The following is a 21,434-nucleotide window of genomic DNA, read 5'->3' as shown; positions in this document are numbered from 1 at the left end:
GTTCAAGTTCGTTAGCAATTTTGTTGTAATTATTGTATCATCATTTTATTTCATTTGTGTTGTGATTATAAAACATATTGCAATGAATATTTGGAGGATTTTAATCAGGGATTATACGTATATCTACTACAAACACAGCACAGAAACATGCCATAACTTAATAGCTTTTACTACATATATATATATGTATAATATAAAAACATTATAAAAAAACTTGGCAGTAAAATCAATTCAGTTATTACATGTTTCACGTGCTGTATTCTACATACACATACAATTCCCAACAAACTGACAATGACTGAATATTTGCAGAGCTGTTAATTATACACTGAAGCAAGTAACCTCTTACTGCACGGCTTCATAAAGGCACATACTGTACAAGAATAGGAGTACAGGTATGGGACCTATTATCCAGAATGCTTAAGACCTGGGGTTTTCTGCTAAAATAAATCATTTAAACATTATTTCACAACAGGATTATTTTGTCCCCAAAAAGGAGTAATTATATCTTATTTAGGATAAAGCACAAGGTACTGTTTTATTATTAGAGAGAAAAAATAATTTCTACAAATTTTAATTATTTGATTAAAATGGAGTTGATGGGAGATGGTCTACTTGTAATATGGAGTTTTCTGGATAATGGGCTTCCAAATAGGTTTCCGAAAAACAGATACCATAGTTGATAAAACACGTTTCAGACCCATGTGACACAAACAAAATCACTAATTATTAAAACTGATTAACTTTTTCTCTGTAATCTTAGAACTACCTTGTACTCAATCCCAACTGAGATACAATTAATGCTTATTGGAGGCAAAACAATCCTATTGGGCTGAATTAAATCTCAAATAAATTTTTTAGTAGAAGATACAGATTAACCCCAGGTCCTAAGCATTTTGGTTGACAGGATAGGTGACAGTATAATCAATTATTTCTTGACAGTGCCCCCCCCCCCAAAAAAAAAACAATGACTACTTGAAGTTATTAAGAGGTATTGTACTCCCTGATGTATATTATAAGAATATTTCCTGCCACCTTGGCATTTCATTAGCAATGTGGTCATGGAACTTGGGAATGCTTGGGACCTGGGGATTGATAAGGGGTGCCCCAGATATGGGGTACAGTATTAATTCATAGTTCATGAACATGGTTTTCTAAATAAAAAAATAATGATATATTCAGTTTAAAGTACATATTCATTCTTGCCATAAAATGAACTTGGCTTTATTTAAAGCATAGAGGTTTGGTTCCCTCTTGAATAGAGAATTATACAACAGAGCTAAATTTATAATAAAATCCAATAAAATATGTAAAAGCAGTGCATCTTGATAAGATGCAATGTGTGAATTTGATTAAAATAAACCAAATAAATGCATGAATACTCAACGAAAATGCTCTTGTTTACTGCACAAAATGCCAATTTCCAAGCGGCTGTTCATCAGAAGAAGTGGCACTAGCAGTCAAAGAGGATAAAATGAATATGTGGATGATAAATATTGCTGAAAATATCAGTCTGTTGAACTCAATTTACTTTAATCCTCTGTGTATAACCTTCTTTAATGTTCACGACTTTGCTGAATTATATTCAGAGATTAAAATGTTGTAGGGATATGATAAAAGGCAATGTGACAAGGCTTGATTTATTACACATATGTTGAATGTTTATAGTTAAAGTAGAAGGCACAATTGCAATCATGCGGAGTTCCAAGGTTGCTTTATCACCAGCAAACAGTAGCTATAAATCAATGATAATGTTTATAATAAAATGTAGAAACAAATACATAATCAGCGTATCAGGGAAATACAAACTGCGGATATAACCCTTGCTTGTTGGAATCTTGAAAATGAACGTTTTCTTCTGGAACTAAACCTCTCCTTTATAAAAGCCCCCCTATTCCGTTTTTGCCTATAGCTCTTGCTGTGATTGAATGTTGCCCTAACATTATCTCTCACTTTTTCTTGCCAGTTACCATTATCTTTTTATCCATAAAAAAACTGGTTAAAGTTTATCACATTCAACCATATCTAAAATCTAATTTGAGATGAGCATCTAAAAATCAGGGAATCCTGCAATAAATTCAAGTTACTGGGCTGGACTGATTGCAAACTTATCTAATCTTATCAAACTTATCTTAAATTAAATACATCAGTGCAGTAAACTTACTATAAATGGTAATGCAGATGAAGGCAAATACCCCCCCTCCCCCAGAAATGTGTACGTATTAGGTTTTTTTCCGCTCATATTTATGAATTACTCAATAATGTATGACATTTACATAATGCTTTGCCTATGATAGGGTTGATTAAAAGATAACATAATGATGCTCAAATTATACAGTTCGTTCTGTCCTCTGTAATTGTGAGGGATTTGGAACTATGAGTTCTCTGTAGCTGGTGAAAAATGGAGAAAATTATAAAACCATTCGCTTATAAAATTATTACCTTTAGTAAGATTTAATGAACACATAGCACATGATAATGACTAAATATAGCTCATTTACATCCATAAGTGCAGTAAGCTAAGTGCAATTTCAAGAGAAATCGCCAATGTTTTCCCCCCACAATGCAGTGGGTTTTTTCCCAGATTTCCAATTGGGTTGTTCCTGATGCTACTGCCCCTAACTTGACAAACTTAACACATTTTGTCACAAATCGGTTGCAATTATGTGTAAGTTTACCTGTGTCATTGTTGGTATTCGGTGACATTGGTGCCCTCAAGTGGATAGGATGTGGTGGTACCTACAGGGTTCCCCTATGCAGGGTCGGACTTGGGGGTGAAGGACCCACTGGGGCTCCTGCCCCAGGGGCCCTGCAGGTGCCCTCTGCCGGCCACGTCCCCTAACCCCCCCGAACCCCCCTCGCAGGGCCCCCCACCCAACGTCCTCCCCCGAGCGCGTAAATTTAATGTGTCAGGGGAGGAGCGGTTAGGCAGGGGGAGTGCCGGTTAGGGTCGGGTCTGGGCCGCCGCAGCCCAGTCCGACCCTGACCCTATGCCAATACACCCATCAGCGAGAGGGACTAAGCACTAAGCTCAACTATACTTAAGTGAAAAGAGTGCATTTTGACACAAGTAATTTAATGAAAGGAATTTTATGCACAGCTGACTGCAAGGAAATTTGCTGAACTGCAACTGCACTTGAGGTTGTAAATGACCCCTAATTACTTTTTTTAAACTATGTAACAATTTCCATAGGAATAAGTTAAGTTACCTTTGCCATTTACCATTATTTATTGTTGCTTTTCAGTATTACAGCCCCCCTATTGGATTAACAACAACATGCATCAAATAGTGAAATACAAGTAGGAACAAGGGGCAGACTGAAGAGGAAAGCTATTTGTGGAGTTATGCAGTTCTGCTGGTGGAATTGAAATTGCTCCCTAATAACCACGCCACATTAGAACATGGGTTACCTATCCATGGCTTTTCTCTATCTGTAGGATAAAACAGTGAACCAAATACCACAGGGAATGTTATAAGGATGAATGATTCCCAAATAAAAGTTGTATCAGCTGTGGCAGTTTTGTTTGCATATGGCCCAGGCTGGCAAGGTTAGCACTTATGCACCAGGTAGCTACCTGGAACTATTTCTTCAGTCAACATTTAAAAAGGAATATATTAATACGTAGTAGGGAAAGAACTTTGCTTGTTTCTGGGGAGTTATGGGTCCTAGCAATTAAGGTACCACAAGGTACCCCACATAAATGACTCTCTGTTCCTTTCTTTATAAAGCACTTTTTAGCTTGTGCTTCTAATTTCTACTGCACATTTTCTTGTTTCCACACCCTACTCCCCAGCCCTTTACCTACTATTTGGAGGTGTTCTCCTCCAATGAGGGGACCGTCAGTAAATTAACTGTAGCAGACAGCTGTAACAACCTAGGAAATTGCCTATAATATCTAGTTAATAATAAGATTTTTTTTTTCAAAATTCCAAAAAGCAAAATTACAAACAATAGCATTTGTTAAATAAAAATAAAAAAAAAGTCCACAGGGACTATATGGAAATGGCACATATGCCTCATTATTTCTGTTTTATTTTAATTTCTTTTTCTTTTCAATTGATCATTTTTTTCTTATTCTTAACACGGTGCCCATCATAAATTGCTTACTTCAAAGGTCCACAGAAAGACATTGGTTTCTTGCTGTTCTAAAACACAGCTTCTATAAAAAGATACCCTGTTTTCATATGTAGATTTAGCCCTCTTATGTCATGTGAAGCTCCTTCAGTCTCATAAAAATTCATTGCCTTATTCTGGTTCCTTGCAGATATAAAAACAAGTATCACTTGTATTCGCAATGCTTCAAATGCAATGCTTGTATAACCACCGGTAAACATCCTTGTAATTGAATTTTAACTGGAAACGCCAAACAGAAACATAAGGAAAAAGTTCCTTTGTAGACTCAAATAATTGTATAAACACAAAAATGATTACAGCTTATCACATAAAAAGAACTGCACACAAACTAATACATGTACCCATACCTTTATATATGTATTGCAAATATCTCTCCATAGTTTTTAGACTCTTTGTATTCAAGCCCTTTACATAGTCCCAAGACTTGTCAGACACATTTTTAGTTTAGCTGGCCATATACAGAAAGATCAGTTCATTTGGTGAGGTCACCAAATGAGTGGATATGCCCACTTTCAGGTAGGTGATATTGGGCTGATCAGGCAGGCCCTAGGGCCAAACAATTGGATCACAATGACGAAGATAGAAGCCACCAGAGCAAGGACGGCATCACAATCTGATGCGACCATTGCCCCAATGTGTTTTCTCAAACCTTTATGATCAATATTTGGCAGATTTTTGCCCAGATATCGGTCAGTTAGGCCTTTCAGAGTGTCTCATTCATGGGCAGATAAGCTGCCGACTTAAGCTGGCCATACACGCACCGATAACGAGTTTTCGTACGATATTCGGTGCATGTATGGCAAGTCGGTGAGTCGACCGATATCTCAGGAACCTGCTGATATCGGTCGACTCGCCGATCGGGTCAGTTAAAAGATTTTGATCGGGCGCCATAGAAGGCGCCTGACCAAAATCTGCCTTCAGCGCTGAATCGCCCACCTTTAGACTGAAGGAGGCAAATTGGCAACAATTATTTGCTTATAATGGAGCCTATGGCAGATGGCCTTGCTGTAATTTGGAACTTTCTGGATAACGGGTTTCTGGATAACGGATTCCATACCAGCACATAACTATTTCATTGAAGCGATTGCAAAAAAAACAGTGATTATACTTATTGTTAAAGGTAAGACTAATTCAAGCAAAAATATACCCTCTTTTTCACAGACTCTCATTCAGTTGGGTTTATGTAAAAAAGGTGTATAAATAAATAAACACATAAATATAGCCTTCTGTGGAATTAGGTATGTCTGTGTAAAAATGTGTTTATGTTGTCTGTCTATGTTATGTTTGTCGGACAAACTATTTCCCATCATCCCTTAGACTCACAATGTAATGCAAATATCTCTCACCTTCCATTGTGAAATGATGGATTCTGGGACTTAAAGTCCATTTGCTTTCCATAGTGGGTGGTGCACAGATTCTCTGGAAAGCAGAGGAATCCATCACTTCACAATGGAACATTGGATCGGATTGGATCATTCTCTGAGCCTAAAATATTCTTATTGCCAAAAAAATTGAGCGGGCGGGCGACCAAAAAAGACGTGAGGCGACAAAAAAAATCATACAATTTTTTTGCCGTTTCGTGAATTTTATGGCAAAGCGAAATGGGACAGAAACGGGACAGATTCGCTCATCACTACTCAAAATCCTTCAGCACATACAGTGCATTTGAGGTGTCAGACCACTGGGAATTTCATACCCTGTTTCAAAGATGGAGAGTATCAAAGCCATAAACCATAACAAAAATGCTGCTTTGTAAGAGAGAGGAAGGATACTTAAAATTGTGGTGACAAGCTCCTTCTGTGCTGGCACTGAGAGTGTTAATCGAATGGTTTAAGGAGAAGACAGACAAAATCACAGGTGAATTTCAAGTTGGGATAGTCTCCTATCCAGTGGCTTTCCTGTTACCCTGGACTGGCGCTCCTCATCTGAAAATGCACCATCCAGGAAACTGTGTACTAAATGCCACACTGTCATGTTTCTCTGGTCTTCCAGGTGTTTTCCATTGAACATGATCACTGGTACTAGCAAAACAAATCTACTGTGTAGCCAATGGGGTACAATAGGGCTAAATGGTACAGGTTACATAGCAGATAACAGATAAGCTCCACTGAATAAACACCATTGAATTCTACAGAGCTTATCTGTTATCTGCTATGTAACCTGTACCATTTAGCCCTATTTTAAATTGAATGGCTACACAGAAGCTTTGTTTATATAAACTATAGTAGTCTTTCTAAAGCAAACACATTCATGCAATGCACACACAGTAACACGTGAATTCTGGTGCATTTTGGGGAAAAAAATGACAATTGCAGCCGAGATAAGACTTTGCCCACTGTGTCAGGGTAAATGAATGTGAACTATTGTTTCCAGGCACAATTAATCTGCCATTCTGGTCCCAGGATAGGGGATGTCCACTCAAAAGCATCTTTTGGATGTTGAAAGAAAATGTATATCTAAGCAACTTAATAATACAATATGGTTTAATTTCACATGTACAGTATATGTAATTGCAGTTGAGCTTGCTGAAGGCAGTTCTGCATCAGGTAGGGCTGCCAATTGGCCAGTATTCTACTAGCCCAGTTGGTAAAACACCAGCCAAGCAGGGTAGCCAGGCATCCTCCTTTAGCAAGGATAGTCCTGCTTTTGTGCACTCTGTCCTTTACCCTGCACCACCTTAAGCAGAGAGTTAATTTGTCCATCTTTTTGGGGGCTTGTCTATTAATAATTTTACAAATTACCTTACTTGTACTAAAACAGCAGGAACTAAATGCCACAATAACTGCTGATATTTTTATTACAATTTTATGTAGTTGCCGTTGGCAACACAGTGTGATATTTAACAAATAAATATTTCTAAAGTATATTTTGTATATTTTCTACAACTTTTTATATATTTTAAGACATCTTCAGCCTTAAGACTTTAGTAATTAATTTTAAAGGACTATAATTTGTGTAGTTTAGTTATAATGTATGTATGTATTTATATAGCGCTGGTTATGTATGCAGCACTGTACAGCACAACAGTAAATTGGTAGAACAAACAAGGGCCATTACAATAATAAATACAAGTAAATACAAAGTACTGTTGCATTAAAGATAGCCCAGAGCTAAGTGTAGGGTATGGAGGTCCCTGCCCCATAGAGCTTTATGGGTGGGTAACGTACAGATACAAATAGGAGGGTATTTAGTGCTGCAGATTACAGTGGGTGATACTGCAATATACTGCCAGTGCCAGTTCCCAGTTCAGTTGCTGTGCGAGTGCTCCAAGAGGGAGTCTTTGAGTTTATTTATAATATTTATATAGTGGCTGTGTTATTTTTGGAGATTTGGAAATGATCACAGTCAGTGCTGACTACAAAACTGCCCTGGGAATAGCCCCACCTATTTATGTCACTACCCGACCCCAGGTGGAACCACTTTCTGCCCTGGCCGGTACACTTTTATAGCAAATATGTTTGAAAATGTGTTTCCTATTACATTATTGGAGATCATGCAAAAAAAAAAAAAAGTGTTTCAGAGTTTTTTACTACACTTACTGCCCTCTGAGGGAATCTCCCATCAACCCATTTTAACATTAACTGCTAAAAATATGCAGCAAAATGTGTATATGTTATATCTTATTAATAGAATCAGCCTTATCATTCTCTTTTAGAGAGGAATGCTGCTTTTTATTTGCAATTAAAAGTGTTGCAACTAAAATATTTTTCATTAAAATTCTGATTTGGAAAATCATGGTACCTATATCCTAGATACCTGGGGTGGGATGTGTTTTCTACTACAGAAAATCTCACCAACTTTCTGTTCATTTCTATGGGATGTTTAGAAGCGTATTTATCAGTAGGTGAACGTTAGAGTCCACCATTTGTAAAACACACTTCTAAACATCACATAGGAATGAATTGAAAGCAGGTGGTTTTTTTCTGTGGTGATAAATCTGTGGTGAGCTAGTCCTGGTATTACAGTTGTTTGGGTGGATATCCTCTTTAAACCTAGCTATAGGTTATATAGTACAGGTATGGGATCCCTTATCCAGAAACCTGTTATTCAGAAAGTTCCAAATTACGGAAAGGCCATCTCCCATAGACTCCATTATAAGCAAATAATTCTAATTTTGAAAACTGATTTCATTTTTCTCTGTAATAATAAAACAGAACCTTATACTTGATCCCAACTAAGATATAAATAATCCTTATGGGAGGCAAAACAATCCTATTGGGTTTAAATGATGTTTAAATTATTTTCTAGTAGACATAAGGCATGGAGATCCAAATTACAGAAAGACCCCTTATCCGGAAAGCCCCAGGTCCCAAGCATTCTGGATAACAGGTCCCATACTTCTACATACTTCATTTACCCCAAGCTCCAAACCTTGGCAAAACGCCTTAGAATGTTAATACAGGTATAGGACCCATTATCCAAAATGCTCTGGACCATGGGTATTCCGGATAAGGGGTTTTTCTGTAATTTGGATCTCCATACCTTAAGTCTACTAAAAGATCAATAAAACATGAAATAAACCCAATAGGATTGTTTTGCATCCAATAAGGATTATTTATATCTTATTTGGGAACAATTACAAGGTACTGTTTTATTACTACAGAGAAAAAGGAAATCAGTTTTAAAATTCTGTATTATTTGATTAAAATGGAGTCTATGGGAAACAGGCTTTCCGTAATTCGGAGCTTTCTGGATAACGGGTTTCCGGATAAGGGATCCTATACCTGTATACTACTTTGTGGCAAACATTATCATGCTAAAAAATGCAAAATCTGCATACAATATCCCCTTCTGTGGAGGTGAAATAGTTCATAAAATATAAAATGAGACCCTAGTGGCAAAACTAGATGACTTTTCAGTATAAATGTAAATGCTTGGAAACAGGAGAAAAATACAAAGTGATCTCCACACTCTTTGCTTCAGTTTCTCAAACATCATGAAATGCTTTCAGTACCTGACCCCTGAGCTAATATTGGCTGCCATGTTTTAGTAAAGACACATTTTTGCCGGAGCTGTGTCTGCTGCTTTCATCTCTCTAATTATACCCATCAATATGCCATAGCACATGAACTTGCATTGTAACTGCAAACTCTCCGGGGAGGAGATCACTGTCACATTAAGCCTGGCATTGAAAGGTACATGGCAAAATATTTGATGTAGATATTCAAAGAATTAGTGTTGATCACGGTTGATTATACAAGAGATTTCTGTAAAAAAAATACATCCTTTAATTGGAAAAAAGGTCCTTTGAGACGGCGAACTTATGCATAATTAAAAGCTTTCCTACATCATTTATCTCCTCCTTCTCACAGTTTTATTGTGCATATTCTCAAATTCTGCTACCTCACCCGCACGCTATTTTCATCCCATACTCTATCATTGTATGGTAATTAGATTTTGGAATGGTATCACGTAATGTAGGAACGACTTCATTTATTTACCTCTATGTATGTAACACACTCGCAAGTTATTGCAAACATTCGCTTTTTAACCCTTATTCACCCACAGGTACAGAGGGAGCAGTCTGCATGCCTGGGCCAATAATGACACTATGAGAAATAGAAGTTGTGTTTAGGAAATATTAACAAAGTTCCAAGAAATACAAAGCACTGATCACAATAAGCCACACAGAAAAAACTATATTTAATTACCAGAGAGGCACAAAATGCTGTAACTAAATCTGCTTCAACAGAAACATATTAATATTATGCTACTGATATATGGTATCTAGAAAAGACTGTCTATTAGTGACCAGTAGGGGAACTTTTTTTTCCCCCTCAACACAAAAGAGGTAAGTGCAATAAAGGTGCAGCACCCCTGACTGCATGTCTTCCTCTCATATCTTCCCACTAAAAGACACCCAGACCCTTGATTATCAGCAGTAATAGCAAGAATGAGTAGCCAGAATCCATGAAATCCATGACAGCACATTTGAGAGAAACAACTTTAGGGAGAGATGGACACACTACAGTCGCTTCTTTAGGGAGCATTTGAAAGTTTGGAAGGAAGGAGAGGGTCTGACCAAAGCACAGATCTGATCGAGGCAGAGAAGTCTTGCAGTCAGTAATGGGGTGAAGTGAAGCACAGCGTAGGTTGCATGAAGAAGTGTATTTTGAGATCAGAGCTGAGATAGTAGGGGATTCATTTTTAAGGCCCTTGTATGTGAGTGTTAGTGATTTGAATTTGATTCTATAAGCGACTGGGAGTGGTGATGATTTGGAATGTTTACAAGAAGTAAGTTGATATAGTCAAGGCAGCAAAATATTAAGACATTGATTGAGCGTTTTCTTTGTGTCTAAACTGAGGCAATGTTGTGCAGATGAACACGACAAGATTTAGTAAGTGATTGGATGTGAGGTGTAAAACACGGATGGACATCTACGATTAGGTAATAAGTTTTTCTAGAGAAGCAATATAGAGTGAGAACAGCAGGGGGCATAAAACAGATATTTGAGGATCTCTAATAGATCGAAGGAATGAGAAGGAGGTAGAATTAGAGAAGGCAACTTTTAAGGAATGATCAGAAATATAAGACTTAAACCAAAAAGGAGTGTTGTGAATGCCAGCTGAGTGCAGAGTGTCTAGGAGGAGTGGGTGCTTAACTGTCTCTGCAGAGAGATCAAGAATGATGGGTAAGAACAGTCCTAATATTCACATGTAGTGCATTTTCTTGTATATAGGAGCTGGCCCTGTACCATGGTTTTGTCATCATGCAATGCTGGGACTAAGACGAGGTGAGTTGAGCAACTGGGTCACTTTAGATGAACTCTACCTTGGGGGAAACCTTCTCTGAGTTTAATTGCCTTTTTGACCTCCATACTTCTCCATATTTTGATTTCAAAGGTACAATTTAAAACATTAGATGAAATTAGAATGAACTCTTAACCCTTCATGGGTCACAGATCATAGTCTCAATGGAGCTGCCACGCTTCTACATGAATGGCATTGCCCAGATTCTTGTAATTTCTAAAGGAAAAGACCGCTGCTAGGCAATGTGTAATCTTACTCACAGCTATTACAGCAGACCTTTGAAGGGTTAAAATACTGCATTTATAACACTATATACAGTCAAATATTATGTATTCTTAACTCAGTATTTTGGTTATTTTTATTATTTTAACACTGAAAAGCAAAATGAAAGACAGAAATTGAAAACATTTACAAAACACCTACTCCGTAAATATATTCATATGACTTACAATAAAGATGTTTGCTTTCTGTAGCTATGTACATAATAAATGCCTCATTGAATAGGCTCTGCAGCTTTTACTGTTCACAGCTGGCAATTTATGTACATAATTTATACATAACCAGTAATTTCCATATAAAGGTTTCCTGTGAAGGAGATATTTTTGTTCTCTGCCAAGAGTCAGACTTCGCATTCAGACAATTTTACTATTAGATGTGCTCTGTGAATACCTGTATGGCCATAATGCTTAAGATATGTGATATTAAAAATATAAGAGTAAAGTATAAGCTGTCTTTAACCTGTACGCTTCATAGATATTATGGCCTGTAAACTACTAGAACCAGTTCCCATAAGGATCATTCTATTCAAAGATTTGGCCAAATGCTCACTATACAACACATTTCTATTAGTCAGAGAAAAACATGAAATTCAGAGTTAGAAGGAGGCACAAGATGTGAGAGGATAGCAATGTAAAACATGAATTGGCTGGGTGTAGTTATAGGGAGAATGTCTTCATGATAGCATTATTATGGTGCCTGTCAAGGATAGCCAATGGCCAAGGATAATTGCCAATTAGCAAATGGTATAGAAGTAGCCTGCACAGGCAGGGCTCCTCTGTGTGGTGCTCTAAATAGACTGTCTACATCATAGATCAGCTTTTGTTCTATAATTGGGTCAAATAATGAATTTAGAGCTCAAGGTAGTAGGGGCCCTGGAGACTCCAAGGGAAGCCCTGGAAGCTAGGTAACCCAGTATCAGCTAACAAGAGGAATTTTTCCCTTTACTATTAAAAAGATGTGTGTATTCTGCTATATTTCTAGGCCTGCATTATGCTGAAATGTGTCATTTAAGGAACTGCTAAATCCAAAGCCTCCGATATCTAGTCTATGACAACAGAAAGATACCATTTTACGAATGCAAGTAGCGCATAATATACAAAAGCCATGAAAATCCTGTAAATTATATCCTTATAATAAACAGTGTTAAGGGATGCCATCAGTTAAAATCAGTGCTTAGTGGTGTAATATCTGTCACATGACTGAAACTTGTGTATTGTAATAAAGTACCCCCTGTTGAAAAATATGAGGGTATTAAAAGTCACCTCGGCATTCCATGACCTGTGTAATGTACCAGCAAGCTCAGGAAAGTGTTTGGGTACTGAAGGCTACAAAAATGTGCCTCAAACACACTATAAAGCAAAGTGATTTCAAAAGAAATTGGCTAATTTCTCTGTATCTTCCAAGTAAATTGACACCAGATATCCATGTTACTTCTGCAGAGACCCAAAGGTTTTTACTGAACTCCATGCCTTTGCAATGGCAATATAGTCCATGGAATGAAAATAACCTACAATTCAGTAGATATTTTTGACTGCACAAATATACAAAAAAATGTTTTAAAAGTAGTGTCTTGGCATTCCGGATAACAGGTCTCCTACCTGTATAGGGATATAAGAACCTATTCTATTGGATTCCAAATGAAACATAGAAATAAATGAATACCTGTAACCACTGTGACTGGTCACTCTTCCCAGACGTCCAGGCATTTACTTTGCCTTGCCTGTCTAATCGGGCCTTCCTTGGTTCCCAGGAAAACATATCCATGTTCAGTGTTCGGAAAACACTAGATGCTGTTACTTGGTGATCCTGTATATGCCCTGATTTCATTCCAAGGGGTTCGGAGCAGCCTGGAAAGGTATCAAGCGATGCTAACATTAGGAAGGAGTTAATGATAAAACATAAGATAAGTTTTTCTTTCCTTTTGTTAATATTCAATGTATAAATGGATATTAAGAAAAGGAAAGATTTCTCTCTCATTACAGCAGGAGATCAGATTAAGTAAAATGAGGTATTCTCTCCAGAAGGGATCGAAGATTGCAAATGTGAAGACATTTAATCATAATCACCTCAGGAAAGAATGAAAAAGAAAATTAGCTAATTCCAAGCAAATACAATGTAAGCTTTCCGTGATGCCTTTACATAAGAAGAATATGTGAAGCTTCATCTTGCAGTCACCTCTGCCCTGGGTGCAATGCTAAACCATAAACCATACTCAGAATTATTTAAGCAGATAACAGTGTTTTTCTTACCAGGGATTGAGAATCAAGAGGGGTTGTTTACTTATGTGAAGGTAGTGTACAAAGTGCAAAAAATATAGCCAATTGGTGGAACCCATTGGCTGTATCCAGTTCACAGCCCTGCTCTACACGTATTAAATCTGTATTTGATGTGGGCACAGGTTTAGTACACAGTGGCAGTTGTAGCTGCAAGCGCATAGGGATAGTATCATAAACTTCACATCTTTTTATCATATCAGTGAGATCAAGTAAACAGTTTGGGAACAAGCACCTTCACCAAGTGCTCTTACAGGGTGTATGAATGGAAAGCTATTTAAAGGGGAGGGTAACACCACGTTGGTAATACAATTATGACCCCATAGTACTTAGTAGTGATGAGCTAATTTTTTCGCCAGGCATGGATCCACAGCGAATTTCTGCATTTCACCATTGGAGAATTGTTTCACTAAACTTCCGTTAAAATTAGCTGCGAAAAAATTAGCCCCCCCAAAAAAAGTTGTTTGCAACAAAAAGAAGTGAGACATCTGAATGACGCAAACTTTTCACCGTTTCACCAATTTTTCAACAAAGTGAAACAGGACAGATTTGATTATCACTAGTACTTAGTAACCTGCAATACAGCAACAGTATAAAGATACATTCATATGCCTTTCGTAAGGGATTTGTGATAGCTTTAAATGTAATACATGTCAATATACATAACTAGCAACTAGTCCATTGTTACTGCTACTGTTACTGTCCATTGTGTTGATGAAAACCAGTTGAAAAAATATTGCTGTGAAGATTGACCTTTTTCGATTATCTCTTATCGAACAATGACCTAGTTACTAGCTATGTATATTGACATTCACTGCACTAAGGTATCACATATTCTTTAAGAAACTACTGCTTGCTTAAAATAAGGTTTATGAATATATCTTTCTACTATTGCTGTAGTGCACGCTATCACCTTAATCACAGAGGGATGAGTTGGTGTTACCCTCCCCTTTAAATAGCTTTCCCTTGTACCCTGTAAGAGCAATTGATGAAGAGGCTTGTTCCCAAAACGTAGGCTGGATCTCACTGATATGGGTAAAAAGTTGTAAAGTTTTTGTGCAAGAAGCATTGGAGTGGAGTGTCCTTTTGTTCTTATCTTTTGCTGTTAAGCAAGTACGTATTCTTGCAGCTTACAGATATTTTTTGATTTACGATATTTTAATAAGAAAGGGGTTAATATTGTAATTGTATAGGGATGGTATCCAGCTACCACCTGTCCCGTGCAGCGAGCCAGATAAATAAGATGATGCCCCTTTCCTTCCGTAATGCTGGTTCCTGCTACAGAACAGAAGGTACTATAGGGTTAACCTGTCTCAGGCTGGGAAACACAGTGGGGGCTACCACCATTTTATGGATAGCATTGCTTATAGGGGCACCCCACAGGGTTCAGACGAGCCTGCAATTTGAAGTAAGGCTACAGTAGTTATTACTTATTTACAGAAAAACATATATTGACATCATCTCGGTGTAGAAGGGCTAAAGTCTACATATTTTGCTTGTTTACAAAGCTTAAAGGATCCCTGGGTAATGCTGCGGATAATAATCAGATTCTGTATAAGATGTGAATCTCCTTGTATAATGTAGTATTAGCTTATCCTTTAGCAATCACTTGTCTGATGTTATGTGACACATCAGCTTGTAAATCAAACCTCAATGTAAGTATTGCCATGGCAACAATATACTTGAAATGGAACTACCATGAAAATCATTTTTTTGTTCTTACAATAACTTGTTGGTATTCAAAAATGCTCGGAGAGAAGTAAAGCAAAAGGGAATGACAAAGAGGGAAAGACCAATTACCAGATCAGTAAATCGGTAACAATTTGTTGTGATCCCCCCCCCCAAAAAAAAGAAAGAATTCTCAAAGAGAATCCTCTCACTCAATACTCACCCCTCATTCCTTAAAGAAGTCATTGCCATCATATCTGCTTAGTTCTCTGAGCACAAAAATGTGTTAAAGGGGCTGTTCACCTCTAAATTACATTTTAGCATAACATTTATCTTTTAGTTTTTTAGGCCTTTGATCTGCAGCTCTTCAGTTTGGAACTTCAGCAGCTATCTGGTTGCTAGGGCCTTGTTTACCTTAACAACCAGTCAGTGGTTTGAAGGAGAGACGGAAATATGATTAGGAGAGGAACAAATAGATAGATAAAGAATAAAATGTAACAACAACAACAACAACATTGTAGCCTCACAGAGTCCATGACCCCCAATTGAAAGCTGGAAAGATGTAGTTGAAGAGAAAGGAAAATAATTTAAAAACTATAAAAAATAAAGACCAGTTGCAAAGTTGATAGGAAAAGGACATTCTGTAACATAATAAAAGCTAACTTCAAGGAGAACCACCCCTTTAATCTGCTATTAAAATTTTAAATATTTAATGAAAAATGTGTGAAATAAAAATTAGAGAAATGCATTGAATGGGTGTATTTTCACTGCAATTTTTTTCCATATGCCTATGGCCATTTTTTCATGCTGAAACTTTTCGTTCATTACTAGATTTCAGGACAATAATGTTTCTTCATGTGCAAATACTGTAACAGCATTTACATTTCCTTTCATTCCCCGTTACAGAACTATACTCCTCCCAACAAACTGAGACTCAAAAGGGGTGGTATATCCCCTCAGCCAGCGTGAGTTCAATGAATAGGGTTTGAGTGCAATACATTTTACATACTGTATGTGCATAGTCATTCATGAACTGAGTAACCTGAGGAGCTTTTCATACTCCCGCTCTACTCCTCCACTCATCCACCTGCAGCCAAGGTTCTGTTCATTATTATTCTGTTCAATTAAGTGGCCAATTCAATTCATTAATTCAGAAATGTTTTCATATTCATATTATTCCCCAGCACTGACAGGTTGGCCCGACTGAGAATCTTATATTACATTTTCTTTTCATTATAGCTCCCCATTTATAACCCACATGGATAAGGCGAACTCCCTCTGCTCACTTTGCTGTCCATAGCTGCCAATACTCAATATACAGTAGTTAAGGAGACAGGGGGCAGGCAGTTTACTATAGGCGCTGTGTCTCTCACACTCCATCCTTCCTGTTCAAAAAAAAAAAGTTTGTGTGTATTCATTGTTTTTGGAGATTTATTGTTATGGTGCTTTACAGGATTCTGTTTTCAATTGTGCATATTATGGGACTACTATGTACTGCTAGTATATAAACACGGCAGCTGTAATGTTTTTAGAGCAAGTTTCAAGGCCAGCATATAAACAGTAACTACATAAAATAGATATTATTGCATATGCACAGTTACAAGCAAAGGAATACTGTTATGGGAAATGCTGCAGCAGAATCCTGCATTGAAATCTGTTTTTAAAAAGAGCAAACAGATTTTTTATATTTAATTTTAAAATCTGATTTGAGGTAGAAATGTTGTTAGTTTCCCAAGTGCCCACAGCCTTGTGACTTCTGCTCTGATAAATTTCAGTCGCTCTTTACTGCTGTGCTGCAATTTGGAGTGATATCACCCCATTCCCTTACCCCCCCACCAGCCAATCAGCAGAACAATGGGAAGGTAGCAGCCCTGACACCTCAATTGCTAAAAATGCTCCCATGCCCTGCCTTGTGGTAGATATGAGGATATCACTCAACAGTAAAAACCCAAGTCCGGCTCACCAAGCCATGACTCCTCCAATTACCCCGGGTAGAGGAAACAATAGCTTATTATAAAGCAGTTACATTGTGTAGCACTGGCTCTTTCTGAAAGCTCAGCATCAGATACAATGACCTGAGATTGTGGCCTACACACCAATATTATAACTAAAAAAAATACATTTATTTTTTTAAGAATAAAATTTTGAATGGTAGAATAAACTGTTTGCAATGTACTGTGGCAGCGTGAGTGATTCTATGCGCAAGAGAAGCAATATTTCTGCCAGCAGCTCTATGGTTAATGCTGTCAGACCGGTATGTGCATTGTAGCCCAATGAATGTAGCTAGTAGGTTGTAAAAAGATCTGCCTCCAGCTCACTATGCAGCCTGTTAGAGGCAATGGCAGCTCCTCAGTGATACTGTATGACCAGAAAGCCAAAGTTTCCCAAACAGGTGAATACTTTCTTATTTCTTATAGTATGCCAAGATCAGAGTAGCTGACTGGCATGTTAAAGAGGAAAAACCGTGTGTTTTATTTTGTTGTTTATTTTATTTTGTGTTAGTCTTAAAGGGGCAGCCTGTTATTTGATGTAAAAAACTCGAATTAAAGCAAAGCTGAACATTCTGCTGCAAGACCTGCTGTCTGGTTCCTTCACCACCAATCCACATTGGTACACAATGTGATGAACTAATAAAACTATACCATAAAAATCATGACAGAATCCCTTTAAGATATGTCAATGACATTGTATATTTATTTTTCTATACCTTTATTTTTTGCAGTAAAAACTTTTCTATCTTATAAAACTGACAAAAAAAATTGTATGCCTTATTCTGATTAAGCTATTTTAATGGCATTTTTACAGAGCTGAGACCACTCTGTTGCGCGTATGCGACAGCAAGAAGCCAAGTAAGGCCAAGAACCAATGTATTGTATAGACTGGGGACCCACCGGAGAAGCAAAGGTCTCACATTGGGGACTTGTGACTCATTAAAGGAAATAATGCAAGTATTACACTTTTTTGATGCATGTAATAAATATAGGTGTAGCAGCAGACTTATGTGAGATTCATTTTTGCTCTAAGTTTTATTTTTATTATCAATGAGCCATTTCAACAGTTGCCTGTAGTTCTAGCAATTTTATATATATATATATATATATATATATATATATATATATATATATATATATATATATATATATATTGTGAACTGGTAACAGGAAAACAGGTTGAAGGGAAATATATTTCCCTTAGGTTCATCCCCTACTCCCTGATGTATTGCAGTTATGAGTGGGTTAATTCCCCAAGGGAGTCTCACCTGGGGAATAATTAGCAGGCTAGATATGCCTGCAGTCAGAGAGAATGTCGGACTGAGACTGAGAACCGAAACCAGTGTGAGATGCTCTGCGTTATAGCTTGAAGTGCTGCGGGTATTTGCTCCCAAGGGCAAGGGTTTTGCTTACTTTTGTTTTGCTTATGCTCCTGCCTCTTGCCAGACTCAGTCACTGTACAGATTAAGTGGACTTTATTCTCCTAAAGAACTTGCTTATCAATCTGTTCTTTCTACTGCATTATCATACCAATGAATGATGAAATAACAGCAGGGATAGATATTTCCCAGCCTAGTAACCAATAAAAGCCCAGCACATATTTGCATTAAGTACTCTACACTCAATGGACCAGAAAAATCTACTTCCTCTGAGCCATCATAATAAACATTGCCTCCATGCTATGGTTTAGACCAGGCATCCCCAACTTTTTTTTACTTGTGAGTCACACAAGCATAAAAAACATCTTTGGGGATGCCAAATGAGGGCTGTGATTGGCTATTGGTAGCCCCATGGGGACTGCTAGCCTGCAGGTGGCTCTACTTGGAGTGCTTTTAGTCTACTAAAAATCATTTAAGCATTAAATGAACCCAGAAGAATTGTTTTGCCTCCAATAAGGATTAATTATATCTTCGTTGGGATTGATTGCAAGGTACTGTTTTATAATTACAGAGACAAATGAAATATGTTTTACAATTTTAATCATTTTATTTAAATGAAGTCTATGGTAGACGGCCTTCCCTTTATATGGAGCTTTCAGTTTTCCAGATAAAAGATACCATACTGGTACCTGTATTTTACAAGAGGGGGTACATTGTCTGTTATATATTATACTGTAGCCCCTTAATAATTTATCCTTAGACTATATGTAAAACAATGGTATTCATTATCTACAATAATCCAATTTTTCAATAAAATAACTGATATTAATAAAAAAATTACATTGCTGAGAAAATATTTGGTACACGGTGGATTTGTTTACTTTTTTTTAAAAAAACAATTTTCTTTTAATTGCAGTTTTATTCTTTTTATTGCTGTGAATGGAAGGACTAAAAGTTCTCCTTTCTTGTCTATGGCATGGTGAATTTCCCAACATGGATGAAAGTCTTTTATTTAATAAGCAAAATGAAAATATTTGAATAAAGCTTGCAGATGTTCCTCATTACAGGATTTTATCTACAGGCTTGCAATATTCTCTGAATATGTGTTGATCCAATTCAGCAGATTTTACATCCAAATGCATTGACCTTGCTGTTATGTGATTGTGTCTCAGCAGAATAGAATACCACATTCATAATCTCCTTTCAGTCTTGGTATAAAGTACAAAAAAATCTCTTTATCAGTTACATAAAAGGCTTTTATAAAAGGCAAAGATTAGCACATGATCTTTAAAAATGGCACAGTTCTAAGGAAAAGAAAGCTTATACAGCGAGGGAGGCTATGCACAAACCCTGCAATCGTGCGTTGATATTATCAAATGATTACATTTTCCCTTTATCAGGCCGGGTTTCCCACTGAATCCTGCACTGTTTCAGTAGCTATTAGTCCTTATGAGTTCCTTCTCATGATTTATTAATGAGGAGATGTGCTACTGGGACACAGAGCAAAGGGAGAGCAGATAACAGCTGAGTGCAATATACTGTAAAGAATGAAATATCCGACAATACTGCTTGGTGCTTCTGAGGCCAGTACTGCAGGTGCATCGCCAAAATGTTCATTTTATTGTAACTCGGCATAACTATTGAATGGAACACAAGTTTATTTGGAGGGATTTCAGTGTGTGTACTTTAGTGGTACTTTTCTGAGGAATGCAATAGAAGAAATTAACAACAAATTATATTTTCCTTTGTGCATAAATTTTTATATTGAGCATATTTAATAAAGGTTTAGCAGACACCTAAGCTTTGAGCCAGAGCTCAATGTGTGTAATAAAACTGTTAAAGTGCAGTATTCACAATAAGGGGCTGATTTATCAAAGTCCGAATTTCGGACTTTTAATAGTACGATTGGCAAAAATTTGTATTAAATATGAAAATTTCTATTACATCCATCCTTTGAATAAAGTAAAGCTGCCCATACACTGCAAGATCCTTTTGCTTGGAGAGTTCACTAAAGAAGTGGCTCTAAGCCTGATTAAGCCACCAACGTGCTGGCCCAAATTTGGATCATCGGATTTCTGGCACAGATCATACACTGGGACCATGCACCAATGCTATAGGATATATCTATGTATGTATCTAACTTTAACTAAAAACTCTGCAGGGAATAACATTCTGCAAAATAGTGAATACTAAATCTGTGCCATATGCAACTGTTACTAATTTATATATTATAGAAAAGCTGTTGTTAACTTTGAGTGGCATTTCTGATACCAAAATATTGGTACAAGTAATTTGTGCCTTCTGAGACCCCGCCCCCCCAGAGAGATTTCTGCAGATGCCCATGATGCTAATAACTACATTTTTTGCTTGTCCCAGGGATATTGGGACATTGGCCACAGTTACTAAGGAAACCCTGGAAATAACACCAGTTCTAAACTGAGGCAAATTTCAACCTTTCCTTTTTGTCAATATATGCACTTGCATGTAATTCATCAGAGCAGGTTAAAAGGACACATTGGCACATACACAATGAATATAGTCAATTTGAAAAGGTAAAGTATGGAGAGAACAAACTGTATCTTATAGCTACTGATTGGAATAAAACATGGTACCCTAGTACTACAAGGCAACAAAGACACCCTGGGTTAATCTGTTGGTATAGCCCATGCTATCCCATGTGTAACAGTATGCAGTAATTAAGTCATAGATATATCCCAATTTGTTACACAACATGTACTGAATTATTTGGCTTTATTCAAGTAAAATCAAGAGACAAATCCATAGCAACTGGTCGCACATTTGTATCAAATATATTATGGAAAATAATCCTAGCACAATCAAGATATTTATTAGTCAAACCACTGATGCTACAGTAAGCCCTGTGCCACACCAGGAGATTGCTGCATCTACTTTCTGAGGCCGGCAGTGTTTTCAGTAAGAAATAATACAGATATGAAT

General features: G+C 37.1%; 1 protein-coding gene across 2 annotated transcripts in view; it reads right to left on the bottom strand.

The window, feature by feature from the left end:
- Positions 1–21,434, bottom strand: part of edil3 (EGF like repeats and discoidin domains 3) — a 296,005-nt gene that overhangs the window by 48,771 nt on the left and 225,800 nt on the right. For both annotated transcript variants that reach the window (XM_031897510.1, NM_001100213.1), the window contains 1 exon segment: positions 12,828–13,012. In XM_031897510.1, coding sequence (XP_031753370.1) covers positions 12,828–13,012 — 185 coding nt within the window.

The sequence above is a fragment of the Xenopus tropicalis genome, chromosome 1, assembly GCF_000004195.4.
Source record: "Xenopus tropicalis strain Nigerian chromosome 1, UCB_Xtro_10.0, whole genome shotgun sequence".
NCBI classification, from domain to species: domain Eukaryota; kingdom Metazoa; phylum Chordata; class Amphibia; order Anura; family Pipidae; genus Xenopus; species Xenopus tropicalis.
Note: the sequence above shows the minus strand (reverse complement) of the source record. Positions and strands in the feature narration are given on the sequence as shown.